This window comes from Sesamum indicum, linkage group LG10 (genome assembly GCF_000512975.1).
Source record: "Sesamum indicum cultivar Zhongzhi No. 13 linkage group LG10, S_indicum_v1.0, whole genome shotgun sequence".
Taxonomy (NCBI): Eukaryota; Viridiplantae; Streptophyta; class Magnoliopsida; order Lamiales; family Pedaliaceae; genus Sesamum; species Sesamum indicum.
In genome coordinates, this window is record NC_026154.1 from 1,565,572 (window position 1) to 1,580,171 (window position 14,600).

The 14,600-nt window shown below is 38.2% G+C and overlaps 3 protein-coding genes across 3 annotated transcripts; 1 reads left to right on the forward strand and 2 right to left on the reverse strand.

The window, feature by feature from the left end:
• On the reverse strand, positions 7-5,150 carry LOC105171545 (dihydroorotate dehydrogenase (quinone), mitochondrial). Its single transcript, XM_011092696.2, has 11 exons — positions 4,704-5,150; positions 4,326-4,408; positions 3,232-3,555; positions 2,826-3,078; positions 1,741-1,821; positions 1,534-1,641; positions 1,424-1,453; positions 820-957; positions 649-686; positions 449-548; positions 7-327 (listed from the first exon to the last, which is right to left on the reverse strand). Exons 1-11 carry the CDS (start codon positions 4,860-4,862, stop codon positions 253-255), a joined length of 1,389 nt encoding a protein of 462 aa, XP_011090998.1. The 5' UTR covers positions 4,863-5,150; the 3' UTR covers positions 7-252.
• LOC105171599 (protein GAMETE EXPRESSED 2) lies at positions 6,184-12,122 on the forward strand. The gene is made up of 16 exons (XM_011092760.1): positions 6,184-6,280; positions 6,572-6,910; positions 7,176-7,502; positions 7,802-8,008; positions 8,083-8,168; positions 8,251-8,392; positions 8,488-8,796; positions 8,889-9,013; positions 9,182-9,399; positions 9,493-9,720; positions 9,826-10,052; positions 10,253-10,491; positions 10,678-10,834; positions 11,099-11,262; positions 11,404-11,492; positions 11,673-12,122. The coding sequence occupies exons 1-16, from the start codon at positions 6,199-6,201 to the stop codon at positions 11,797-11,799; spliced, it is 3,066 nt and encodes a 1,021-aa protein (XP_011091062.1). The 5' UTR covers positions 6,184-6,198; the 3' UTR covers positions 11,800-12,122.
• On the reverse strand, positions 11,943-13,952 carry LOC105171546 (epoxide hydrolase A-like). The gene is made up of 3 exons (XM_011092697.2): positions 13,383-13,952; positions 12,548-12,777; positions 11,943-12,377 (listed from the first exon to the last, which is right to left on the reverse strand). The coding sequence occupies exons 1-3, from the start codon at positions 13,857-13,859 to the stop codon at positions 12,131-12,133; spliced, it is 954 nt and encodes a 317-aa protein (XP_011090999.1). The 5' UTR covers positions 13,860-13,952; the 3' UTR covers positions 11,943-12,130.

Here is a 14,600-nt window from a genome sequence, read left to right on the forward strand (position 1 = left end):
TTATACTTTTGGCATTCAATACGAATCGCAAGCCTGTCAAAGTTTTGCTCTCTGTTGACAACCCAAACAAATTTTAACTCTCAAATTTGAAAAAAAAAGGAATTTCCGACCAAAGATGAAAGATATATATATCAATGGCAGACAACTCCAGTTTCACAAAATTCTTGGAGGGGATATCTCCCTGGTGGCCTGTGTACAATGTGGTAAAAATTGGATTTTCCGACCAAAGATGAAAGAATATAAATTTTCAGGCTACCTACAGTCTGCTCCAACTGCCTCGTATATTGACTTGTAACCATCCCTCTCTAAGCACTGAGCAAGTTCAGCCTATAAAAAGGAATAGAGGACATCAAAGAGAGGCAAGTATAGTAACCACTCTTTCTTCTTTCTTAGGAGGGAATAGATAAAGAAAAAAACCTTATATAGTACTCACGAAACAAGGTAGTACCTTTATCTCAGGTATAAGTGCAGGACCTCCATACGCGAATGCAGTATACAGCTGAACAAGAGTTGCACCTGCTCGTATTTTCTTGTATGCATCTTCACCACTGACAATTTATTGGTTTAATATGATCTCAAGATACAACAGAACTTGGGATCAAAAAGCAAGAATGAGATTATATCATAAGCTCAAGAAGGATGTGTTACCTACTAACACCTCCGCAGCCAATCAAAGGAATCCTTCCCTGTGATAAGTTACACAAGATGCATGAGTCGAATCCATGAAATGCAAGCAAGAAACTAAATCTATAAGTTGATTAAAGTTAACCAAACTATCAGTAAATGATGCTGTACGGTAGTATTTTGAAACTTGATTACCTTTGTAAGAACATACATGTCCTTGAGTATATTTGTGGACAAATTAAAGAGGGGTTTCCCACTCAAGCCACCAGTTTCTTCAGCAACAGGGTTTATACTTACAGGATCCGGTCTTTGAATAGTAGTATTTGATATGATCTACATGCAAAAACAGAAGCTGGTCAAGCATGCCAGGTTCTTACCATCATCTTATAGACAAACAATGACGCACTCAATAGGAGGATAACAAGTAATTGACTAGAAAAGCATTCCATTGAGCACCACCGCATCCACCTAACTGTTTTAAGATGTATGTGAAATGTAATGTTATAAAACCTTTGACCATTTGAGTGAAACAACCACAGACCAGTTTCCTCAAGTTCAAAGGTCCAGACAAGAATATTCAGGAATATTCTGTCAAGAACATATTAATTCAATATCTAACAGTATGACCTCTATGTCGACAATCACACTAAAGAGAAATAAAAACTCGGCTGTTGGAAGATGAGCCGTCTTTTAAGTTGACAAGAAGCTCTGAGAACTACAATTGTGCGCATTGAGCAGATATTACAGACAGTGAGAAAAGAAAAGGCAGAAGAACTTTAGAGGGTAAGGAAAAACATACCAAGCCGTCTACTCGAAGGGCAAGAGCAACCTGCAATGCAGAGAGCAAAACTGAGAGAATTTAAGGGCCTGTTATACAGAAGGTCAAACAGAACATAGTTAATCGCATACCGCTGCGATATCTTCAAGATCCTGTTTGGACAAGTCTGGAGCAATTTTCACAAGCAGAGGCGGTGGTCCTTCTTCACCCCATTGCATTTCATCACGAGCAGCTTGTACCTTAAAAAATTAAAACATTAAAGTCAAATCCCTACTTAATCAGCAACTCAGTCTCTAATGTATATAGATCAATTGAATTTACATAAGTAATATCTGTACCTTCTTAACAAGGTCTTTCAATTGTTTCCTCCCCTGAAGCTGTCGCAGTCCAGGAGTATTTGGAGACGAAATATTGATAACCTACAAGATGATTCCTATGCATTACAAGATCAGCAGATAGCTGTCCAACAGTGATTTTGAAAGATTGACGATGGATATATGATATTAAGAAAGATAAAAGTGAAATCAGAAATGGCATAAAAAAACACAAAGATCTACCAGCCAGAATGTCAATCACAGCACCATTACATTTAACATCAAGAATAATCCTATTATATTCCCAAGGAAAAATTCATTACCAAGCCATGAATTACTGGAAGTGGGCAAAAAGTGATACATGGAAAACAGATCTGATGGGTAATAAACAGGAAACGAGAAGGAGATGTTGTACTCAAGAAGTATTTCAAATATATATTTGAGGACTCTATGAATACACCCTCCAAGAGAAAATTAAATTAAGAATAAGAAATTTGAGAATACAAACATATTGCATCAGTTTTATTGCTTGCTTCCACCCTCCTCCCCTCCCTATAGTAGAATGCCAGAGCATATAGACGATTCCGGATGGTGCTTATTGCTACAGCCAACACATTAATCCATTATTCTTTACAAATACCAGTTAACCATGGATCTCTTACATCAGCACAACCAGTAAACCTGCAGTGAATGAATATTTGAAGGTAGTATAGGGCACACTTAGCACAAAATTCATTTCAAGTTTCTTTCAGTTTCCAATGCACACTTACTAAGTTTTAACATCAATCCCATCCATTGATACTCAACTCCTACGACTGATGAAGTTCCTACTGCCAATTAAGTGGAACTGGTTTCTTCAAAATTCAACAGCTTTATCTTTGTGGATCTAGCTTTTTTTTTTTTTATTTTAACTGATTTGAAATTGTATTTCCATGTTCTAGTTAATAACAAATTTACCTTGTGAACTTTGACAGATCCCATGATATGTGGATGATTAGAATCAACACTTCTTAAACATCAAGAGAAGAATTACATACTCAGGATAGGGTCAATTGTGCCATGAGAGAGATGGTGAATATGAACTGACATGGATCGTATAAATCATATACCAAATAATCAGCATATTGTGATAATGTATGAACTCCTTGTACATAGTCAGCTGCAGCATCTTCACTGGTCTTATTCTTCCCAAGGTTAACCCCAAGTATTCCAGGACCAGCTTTCCCTCCATGTACGGCATCATCTACAGCTGGAGATAAAGTGCTTGATGTTTCTAACTTTCTTTTACCATGTTGTGCACCCAACCGCTTTGCAACAACAACAATTCCTTCACTATTGAAGCCACACCTATTAATGATAGCACTGCCACAAATTCAAGCAATTTAAAGCTTAGAGTCTCATTTAAGAGAGTGGCACTTTATAGATTAAGTAACAATACACGTAATGCCACAGGAATAGAATATAATAAATGTGCTTTTAGACTTGAAGAAATCAGTTCCAGACATGCAGTCCTACCCTTCATTTCGCAATCTGAATATTCGAGGCTTTGGATTACCATCCTGTGGAACCGGAGTGACTGATCCAACCTCCACAAAGCCAAAACCTAAACCGAGTAAACCTTCGACAGCCTCTGCATTTTTGTCAAAACCAGCAGCAAGACCAATTGGATTGGAGAACCTCCTCCCCCAGACTTCAAGTTCCAATATTGGTGGATCTTGCCTCTTCTCGATCGGAACCCATCCTCGAGCAGCAGCAGAGACGGCTAATCGGTGGGCAACCTCTGGGTCCAGAAAGGCAAAGAAAGGATTGACCAGTTTTGTAGCTGAGAAAAGCCAGCCACTGCATGATCCAAGATAGGTAGAATCAGCCATTCTTTTCACCCCCGAAAAAATTGAAGTACAGCAAAAACTTGAACTTTAAGCCAAGTATGAAAGCATTTACACTCTCTGACCCTGTAAGCTTAACAATATTGATATGCATAAATAAAATTTCATTTTGTATCCAACCAACATGCAGTTTACAACTCCATAACACTAGGTACATATTTTAGGATTGTCAATGGGCAAATCAAAGTTTTTAATCTTTGGATTAGCGACTTGCATATCTGGCCCTCCATTTTAAGGCATTTCCCCAAACTCGAGTTTGTTTAAACGGCATTGTGGCGCTTCTACATGAAGAGCTTAAAGCATAAAATATTTGGTAGAAAATACCACAGCAGCATTTATGATTTATCTTTTCCAACAATCTCGTTAGTGACTGAACATTAAGTTTTATAGAAAGTAATCCAAAAACAAATATCCAGTCTCCACTTTAACATATCCTCCTACTTCAAGAATGATCTCATTATAACAACAAAGAAATGCATTGCTGTGTCTAGACTTCATTCTTCAGCTGGTGTAGTTTATCAACCTTCCTTATGACTTCCCTTCCAAACACTCTTCAATGAATCCTTAAAAGAATTCCTGATAGAGAAAGTGACATAAAAAGTCTCACTGAAAGCAATACACAAGATTGACACATTACCAGACATATAAAAACGCTGTTGTATCTGCTCCAAACATTAGAACAATACAACCAAAACACATCTTAACAAAGATCAATATGAATACCAGAAAGTTGCTTCATCCACAGTACTTGCATACGCACCTCCACCTATGAGTAGACCTATAGCAGCTCCTGTAAACAACCTACCCTGCAGTTTAAGAGCGAAACTTAAGCGTCTGGAGGGAAAAAAAGACGAACTATTCTTTTAATGGAACAGCAGACTCATTTTAGCCGCCCCTACACAAACCATTCTTCCAAAACATCGAATTTTCATGGTAAAAGCTATATTTACACAAGCTAGTAAGACATAATCAAACTACGAGATCACCTTTTTCTTTGGAAATGAGGCACTTTTTCGATATTACATAAAAAAGATTGCATTTTTCATGTCAAAAGCTACATTTACAGAAGAAAGCAAGAGATTACCAGAAAAACAAGATTACCTTTTTGGAAGAATGAGGGACTTTCTTGGGACTCGGAGGCTGTGGAGTGTGAGTATTAGTAGAAGCTGTCGAAAAACAACGAGTGGGAAGATTATTGGATTTCGCCTTCCTGTACACAGAGCATTCTCTAGCGAATTTCAGAGCTGCCCTTGTTGCCATATTTCTTTCACAGAGAAAAAAGAAAAGTAGGAACTCGCTTGAAAACGCTCACTCTCAGCAATTCGGAAATTCTTCTTGTGGATTTCTATCTATACACACACACTCGCGTGGGCAGAAAAGAAGGGCCTAACAAAAAAGACTGAGTGGAAGCGAATCTCTCTGTCTGCCACTGTTAAAGAGTGCGGGAGGTGTATGTGAGAGGGAGAGGGCTCTGCAGGGAGAAGAAAGGGGAAATCTTTTGAAGAGAAAAGGAGCGGCGCACCATAATCCAGCCTCAGGGTTACTATTATACTATACATACATACATGAGACCTGCTCCAAGTAGACATCTAATATTAATGATATACTAAATAATACTTTACAATATTAATATCAATATATCATATGTGTAATAATATTTTTAATTTGTCAAAGTTTTACAAGTTAAATAAATATGAGGAACAATGATTCAAGCAACAAGGTCATAATCAACTATATGAAAAATATTACATAACTAACAAAAAAATAGCAAAGATTTCTTTTTTCTTTTTGGTTTTAAGAGAAGTAATCAAGAATTGATCTTGAAAATAAAGACACTTCCTTTTTCTTTTCTTTTTATCTTAAGATTTTCATTTCCTTACTGAAATTCTTAAACCAAACAAAGTAAAAGAACAAGGCTGAAATGTTTCTATACGCATCAAAGATGCAGATTTTCTATGCGCATTTGCTTTGGATATTTCATCAAATAAGACGTTTTTTTGTACAATTCTCGGAGGTAACTGCAAAAATGGGACTTGGAACCATATCTAACTGCCATTTCTGCCATAAACTAATCAAACTTCTCCCGCTTCAGTCTTTTGATCCTAGTTTTCCTCATAAAAAGAAACAAAGCAAGAAAACTGAGAAACTTATCCAACCCCCTTGAAGAAACTCACCAGATCATTTCAACAATGGCGTCCCAAGAACTAGTACTCTTTACTCTCTTAACATTCTTCACATTCTCTCTCAATCCTCAACCTGCAAGATCAGGTACATTCTCAAAAACTCCATTTGTATATAAAGATTTCTGTGTTAGATTATGATTATATTTCTTAGAACTTCTCTGTTTCCTGCAGATAATGTGCCACTGCCTGCTTTTGCATTCAGTTGGCTGAATGACAATGATACCTTCGTGGCAGGTGCGACTGCAACCATAAACGTGAGAGTTCTTGGGAATTATGAAAGTGGAAAGTATGAGTTTCCTTTTAAGCCAAACATCACAGTGAATGATAAGATGGGAAATAGCAGTTTCGTAACCGGGGTTACTTTGCATGTTGATGGTGGCACTGAGAATTGGAGTATTAGTTTTATTCCCATAATGGTTGGCTTGTTCAATGTGCTTATCACTGATCAGCATTTCCACGTCTTGGATTCGTCATTGCACTTCGGGGTGAACCCAGGTTCTGATTCTTTTTTGTTTTTGTTTGTTTCTAACCAACTGATAATTTCTTCTTATCTAGTGATTTGTTCTTGTGAGAGTGCTTTTGTTAATGTGGGAAGTTTTTGTTTTCGTTTTCGGAAGAAATAGTACTTGTTTTTAAAGTGTTCCTGTTAGTTATCACTCATCATCTTACTACATAATGGCTTTATTTGGCTGTTACATGTTTCATCAGCATATTAGTTAACTCTGTTTCATGAAAAAGAAAGGGAGAAAGCATTTTTAGTTCCCTTCTGATTACATAAATGTGTAGGTCGAATGTATCCAGCAGCTGGAATCTTGTCATGGCTAGATGGACTGGACGAGTTTATAGCTGGGACAGAGGCTGAACTATTGATCCTTCCAAAAGATGCATTTGGAAATAATGTCTCTTCAGCCAGTGAAGGACAAATACCTTATAATTTTACACTGTTTGCGTCAACCTTAAATGGTTTGCCCACAAATATTCTTAATATTACCCAAAAAGGATGGAATCAGCAAGGTTATATCTGCATTGGGTTTGTTGCAGCCACTGCTGGAAGACTGCTACTTCATGTACAAGTTGAAAACCAAACATTGAATGACCCTCCGCTGCCGTTCAAGGTGAATCCAGGTGATTCATGTGAGACTTATTAGTTAAAGTACTCTCTGTCTGGTCCGATTTTACCAGTAAGAATTATTAGATATCATTATTTTACGATGTTTGCTCAGGAGATAAAAGGTCTATGTGCCACTAAAAACATGTTGATTTGATACAGGTCAAATTCAGTAATGAAATGGAAGTGAATAGTTTTTGTACTCAACAGAAGTAGTTATGCTACTGATTGACTGATGAGATGTCTTGGACCCGTTTAAATAAATTCCATAATGTTCTACAGGAAAGCTGGATGCCCACAGTTGCAAAGCTCAATGGAATACAGAAACTAAGTACTTCCAATTATTTACCATGATGGAAGGTTTCATACACCAGCATGATCAATATGGCAACCTGGTTTCAGGATTGTATGCATTTGACATTGAGGTTATTGAGAAGGGAACCAATTTGTCTATGCCAGTGGCTGATCTACTCTTCAAAGATATCAGTCCGGGTATCCAATCATTTTCCTTCAGCCTATACGAGCCTGGAAACTTCATGCTCATGATATCTGATAAGGAGAAGAACACCCTTATCTCCAACATGCCACATGATTTCACTGTATATATAGGTACCCCGTTCTGCCCTTCTAGTTCTCCTGGTACTGCTTATGTTTATCCTTCCCATTTCCAAGTTTTTGTAAGACGCAAATGTTAATGCTAACAGTAATTTTATATTTTCTGAAAACATTTACTTCGCATCCAGTCAATTATCATTAAATGGAATGCCACATAATGTTCATTAGATTTCTGTGTTCATGGTTAATCGTAGATAGCTCTGTAGGAGTAACAATTCCCATTTTGGTCTGATAACGAAAGAAAATGGTGTGAAATTTAAGTTTACAGCTTGATGTTTAGGCTGATTCAACAGGTTATTGTGATGGGGCAAACAGTATTGTCAATGGATCAGGTCTTAACAATTCCGTCGCTGGTGATATTGCAACATTCTCCGTCTTCCTGAAGGACTCTTATTTATATCCATCTCCAGTTGATTTAGAAAACCTTAAAGTTCAAATTTTTCAAGAATCTGATTCCGAGATTATACATCCAAGCATACGGATAAGGGGGGCTATCAATGGTAAAAATTAACTAGTTTCCTCTGAGCATCTTCTTTCGTTATTATATTAATGGAAGCATTCATCTTTCCACCAGGAAGCTTTTCCTCAGGAAGATTAAATTATGGGCTAATTGATCCTGTGCAAATTGCTTCCGCTCCAGCGGTGGACCCAAAGAACACTGCAAGTATCTACATTTCTCATTGATATCATATGATAGATTAGAGATTACAGGCCTGCTGATCATAGATGGTCTTTGTTGCAGTCTGCTGGAAAACGGAATCACAAGTCTAGTGACTTTGCTGTCATTTATAAACCTGAAAAGAGTGGTACATACGAAATCCGTGTGTTTTGTGGAAATATTCCATTGAATGGTGGCCATCCATTTAAAAAAGAAGTCAGCCCAGGTACCGTTGAAGTTTATAGCGAGTATTTGCATTTCATCGGAGGGATTGGATGCTTCATTTGAAGAATTCTTGATAGGTTCTTTGATTGGCTGCAGGAGCTGTTAATGTATCGCTCTCAGGGGTTGTGAAATTTGCAGAGAAAGTCCCGAAGCTGATTAAAAATGAAATTGTTGTACAACTAGTGGATTCATATTACAATCCTGTTCTGCTGCAACAGTCAAAATTGACATTAGAGATCGCTTCGCTCAATAAATCTGCTTCTTTGATGTGGATGTTCTCTGATGAGAATGATGGAACTTATAGCGGTAGCTACCTAGCGAAAGATGTTGGCACCTATGAGATATGTGCTTCATATAATGGAGAGCGATTCATACCGTGCCCTTTTGGTGTGAATGTGTACAACAGTAAGTCTATAATGATACATTATGTCAACTGAATATTTTTGGAATTTTACATGGCATATGATTATCTACCTGATTAAATGAATGTGTTTCAGGTGAGTATTTCCCCAAAGCCTACAACGATACAGTTTCAGTGTGGGAGGATGAATCGATTCCTTTCAATGTTCTTGAAAACGATTATTTTGCTGGGGGTAATGCAAGTATTCTTGAGTACTCAAAGGTAAGTTCTAGACATTTTTGAAGAGGATGTAACAGCATTCACTTTTCTGAAAATCCTAAAGCTTTAGAAATTAAACATGCTTTTGCTCTATGACTAGTATTGATTCAAATTATTAGACAATTAAATGATATTTTTTTGAAAACTCACTTGATATATCGTCCTTGGCAGCCAGGTCATGGTTCACTTCTACAGCACGGCAACCTCTTTAGATATACACCATACAAAGGGTTTTATGGTAATGATTCTTTTCTGTACACGATGGCTGACATAAACGAGAACCGTGCTTCTGGTTCTGTGCACCTACTTATCCTCTGCAGGCCACCTCAGTTTGTTTCTCTTCCAAGTAACTTGCAAGCTACAGAAGATGTAGTTAGTCCCACATTCGGGTTAAATGCTACTTTTACTTGATCTTTTTCTCTTCTTCAGAATGAGAAAGATGAATTATGACTGAATGACAGCCATTTTTGTTATTCATGCAGTGGATTCTCTGGATTTGAGATTGTCTACTCTGCTTTAGCTGAAAACATCACTGTTACTCTCAGTTCCCTATCTGGGACTGTGTTACTATCTCCCACACAAATGCAATTTTGGCAGCCAAGGCGGAGTGAACTTTATGTTCACAAAGAGGCTGGAACAGCCAGTGAATTAACTTTGGTAGGCTCTTTAGATGCAGTCAACTTTGCCCTTCAGTCCATTCAATACTTTGGGTATGCACTTGCCTCTTCTGATATCTAAATTTTATAGCGTTAACAGAATAATAAGTGATTACAGGTAATTTGCTAACGAATGTTATTTGCTTGGCTTTGACATAGAAATGAGAATTTCTATGGTGGTGATACGATCCGAGTTTCTACCATAAACAGGAATGGGAGGAATGATATAGATGTTCCTATCTATGTGCAGCCTATCAATGATCCTCCTGTCATAAACATTCCCTCATTTGTTATCCTGGATCGTATGAGTGATGGGGTAGTCATCTTTGGTGAACGAAGAGACAAGATTGACTTCATTGGAGATCCAGATCTTCTGAATTTTCCTGGTAATACTGCAAACAGCTGAGACATTACTATCTCTGAAGATTAACGGGCAAGAGCTATTTTCTGGAGCCCAGATGATAATAAGTCGAATTCTTGAAATTTGAGTGCCCATTGACTCTTTCTGAAAGCTATGATGATATCATCATTTTGTTGAGGAAAAAAAAAAAAAAGAAACCTGATTTTCAGCTAATGTGGTGTTCAGGTAATAGGTCTAGCTTTTTGATTATGTTCTCCATAGAGGTCAGTGCTGGACTTTTATCGACAAGCCTTCCTGCAGTGCTCATTGGTTCAACTGAACTAAAGTTGAAAACTAGTTATCAGTGGCAACCTCTTCAGACGTTCGTTACCATCTCAAAGCATTTCGTGGTGAAAGCAAAAGGTATCAGGTTCCGGGGTACCATTGATGACTGCAACAGTATCATGGAGCATCTATCATATCATGTGAGTCCGCTGGAACCATTTTCTAATCATACTATACTTTCTGAGACAGTGGAAAGGTTTCTGTCCTATCTTTGTTCCACATGCTCTCATTCTTCCATCGAAACGTTTTGATCATGGGTTTTCGTTTTTGCGTAATCAACACTTACTGTTACATAATCAGACTCTTAGTTCCTAAAAAAATTCCAGGAAGGTGAACATGGTGCTGTTTTGACTGTGATGGTAAACGACCTTGCAAACCATGGATGCTACCCGAACTGTGCTGAGATGATGTCGATGTGTCTATTTGCTGAGTCCACAGTAAATCTGATCAGACACAGGCCCATGGGTTCATTGGCAGCTCATGGTAAGACTGTTAGCTATACTCCTTGCTTTAAAAATTTCAAAACATTTTTTCTCCTCATAGCAATCAAGAATGAAACACAAATTCAGTTACTCAAATGAGCCCATAAACTCCTAAATCATATGAGTTAGTTGTACGATTGATGATGTTTGGTTTACTCACAAGAATTGATTCTTCTGACCTAACATGCTGATGCTGGCCTACTTTTATGCTCAAAGGTAAAAATTACATGAAATTTTATACCAGCCTTTTATTGCATGGTTGCAGCGTTAGGATCAGCAATCGTGATTGAATCCATTGCGGTGTTTTCTCTTGGTCTGCTTCTTTTGTTTTTCGTATGCAAATGTGCTGCTGTTCTCGTCCACGAAAAGAAGAGGCGGAAGGCCCAGGATATTCAGCTATCCAAATGTGAAGGTTCCCCCAAACAAAATGTAAGTTGGTTTTTGATGTTCGTACTCTTCTGACCTTGATTCTCACAGTGAAATTCGTTTTTGCCTGCATATTTCTACATTGTTTCTCCATGAGCTAAATGAAATATATATACAGTTTACAAAGTTTCTATACATCTACAGTTGGCTGGAGACAGTTCTGGAAACGAGAAACTATATACAGGTTATTGTCCATTACCCTTCTTTGGAGGCCAGCATTCAAACTCCCAGAGGTATGTGGTTAGACGAATTGGTCATGAGTTATTTCACAATCACTAGAAGATGTCCTCACTTGTACCAATTGCTACAACTGTAAATCAACATTCAATCAATTCATCAAGACGAAGGTAGAAGAAGTTTAGAGCCTTGTCAATATGTTTTCAGTATGATTTATATGTGAAGTTGAATTTCAGATCAGTCCATATATCTGGAACTGAGGAAGCTGATGAGATCATGAAGAATTCCCCTCGGTCTTCCACTGATCATCATGAAGATGTTCTGCCCTCAGATGTTGCGCCATCTGTTTCTCTGGAGGGATGAGAATCTTAATGTTTCACCCTCAGATGTAAGGCCATCTATTTTGCTGGGACGATGATGCCCGTGTGCATATCAGAAATGATATATCGTTAGAGTTTATCATCTCGTAAACCAACTTAAATTGGAAAACATCCTTTCACAACATATAAGCACACATTTTTCACTTGGATATATTATACTTCTGTCGTGAAAATTCATGAATACTAACAGAAAAGTAATACATATAGCTTCATAAACAGGTTGAAGCCTCACCCCCTGATTCTGGTTGCTTAGAGCATGTACATATAGATGGCCATCACTTGAGCAAACTCCCAGTTGTTACAAAAGGAAGCATCTAAAACTGCTTAAGAAAAGCATAGATGTGTTCATTGATCTCATCTGGTCTTTCTTGATTGATAAAGTGAGCAGCACCTTCCAGCACTACGACTTCCTGCAACAACGGCACAAATTTTTTGAACCCACCTTTGTGTATATGATCTTTGGTTCCTGGTACATGATAGGTTATGTCAAATTCCCCGACAATAAACTTTGCTGGCACTTTTACTTGAGCCCCAGACCAGGGTGCATTCAATTCCCAGTTTCTGCAATTAGCAGCAGCAGGAGAAGTACGAATGAACATTAAATATGTCAATCCAAGCATCACACAGTATTCAGCTTGGAAAATAACAAAGGATGTAAGGGGAATGGGTCATTTAGAACGATTATAACAACATTCAAATTCCAAGAACCGAAGGCTGTGGAGAGCACTTACAAGCCAAACGCGCGATAGTAATTCACTCCTCCAGTGAAACCTGTCTGTTCGAATGTGCTGACATAATAGTCCAGATCCTCTTCTGTCAACCAAGGTGCTCTCTCAAGAGAATAGCCAAATCCTTTACCCTTGGGAAAATAAAATGGACCAGGAGTGCGGAATGCAAAAATATTCTTGACAACTTCCTTAACACCAATATTTGCAAATTCAGCTTCTATGTCACCAGGTTCCTGCAAATAAAGCAATATCTCTGTTACAAAACCGTTAAATTGTTCATTAACATCTTATAGCCACAGAGATGCTTAAGATGTTCGAAATATTGTGAGGCTGCTTAAACAGAACCACACAAGCATGGTTAGTATTCCTTTCTAAACTTTGGTCCAAAATCCCAGAATCTTAATTGATGAGGTAAGAATTCACAGCTTGAGAACAAACCATTGTCTTTGAGTAGAGGAAGTCGTGGCTGCCATTGGTTGAAATTTGTATAAAGCTTTTGTAAAAAACATTAGTTTTAAATTCAACTGCTTGGACAACTAATGATTTTGCCAAGGATTTGAAATCCCTCATTCTCATTCAGCTGAAAGCTATATGTTCTTTCAAAATCATGAACTCAAGCCAAGAACCTAACAGCCATACTAAGATCCTTCAGCCGAATTAGACTCACAGAAAGAAGTTGGAAGAATTTTGAGCAGTAATCATTAAAGAAAACTCTTCACCAATATCATGATTCTCGGGCAAACAATTCCGCATCCACAGAAGAGTGCCCTCCTATCCAAGATTACACATAACATACACTAAAAATCCAGGATTCTACTAAAATACGAGTTATTCCTACCTGAAATCTGCAGATATAGTGATCATCCCCGTATAGACCCCGAAACATCTCCACGGGATTCACCTCAGGATTCCTGGGATAAAAAGCAACACTCAAATTGACCAAAGCCTTGACTCTATCAGGCCTGTACAAGCACAAGTGCCAAGCAACGAGAGCACCCCAATCATGCCCCACAACGAAAACCTTCTCTTCACCCGGCGCAATCGCGTCCAGGAGTAAGATCAGGTCGCCCACCAAGTGGAGAACGGTGAACTTGGAAGGGTCGTCGAGGGGTGCGCCGGTAGTTTCACCGTAGCCCCTCATGTCGGGCGCCACCGCACGGTAGCCATGCGCGGCCAAGAATACCATTTGGTGGCGCCAGGAGTACCAGAGCTCGGGGAAGCCGTGGACGAAGAGGACCAACGGGCCTTTGCCGAGCTCAGCGACGTGCATTTTGATGCCGTTGACGGGTATTATCTTGTGCTCTATGTTCTCCATTGTTATCTCTCTCTCTCTCTCTCTCTCTCTCTCTCTGTGTCTGACACTGATTTCTGATTTCAAACTGTGGGGACGGCAGAGAAACTATAAATACACAGCTGTAGAAAATGGCTCATTTTTTAACAACTTTATCTCTCTTGTAATTTATGTTGCTGACTTATATACAACTTAATAAAATATCCTTTTAAATAATAATAACGTAGTTATTATATGTTGAGCTGAACATAAAATACAATAGTGTTCAAGGAGTTTATTAAATTACCTAAATATCCCTGTTAATTTGAGGTATTTAAACTCCATAGTTGACTATTCTGACCATTTTTGATCAATTGTGATCAGTGAATAAATAAAGGCCTTAGGATTATGATGACGTGGCAACATTTCAAGAAACACGTGGCGCTCTACTAGACGATACCGTACGGTTATAAATAGCCTCATTTATGATTATTCAAATTACGTTTTGTCTATCATTTTACTGTCGTTTCGTGATCTCATTCGATTTTATTTTTATCTTTTTGACCCCGCCTTTCTAACTTAAGCATCGGAAAGCCATCGTCGAGGGCTACTTGGCTAGTCTCACGTTTGCTTTGTTCTTAGGATCCACCAACAGGTAGTACGAAAGAAGGATTCAGCGACCCGACTTAGCGATCCAACCCTGTGACCCGATCCTGATTTCGCGCGACCTACATCAAATAGAAAGTATAATAAAAAAACTCATGATCATATATATTCACGTCCGAA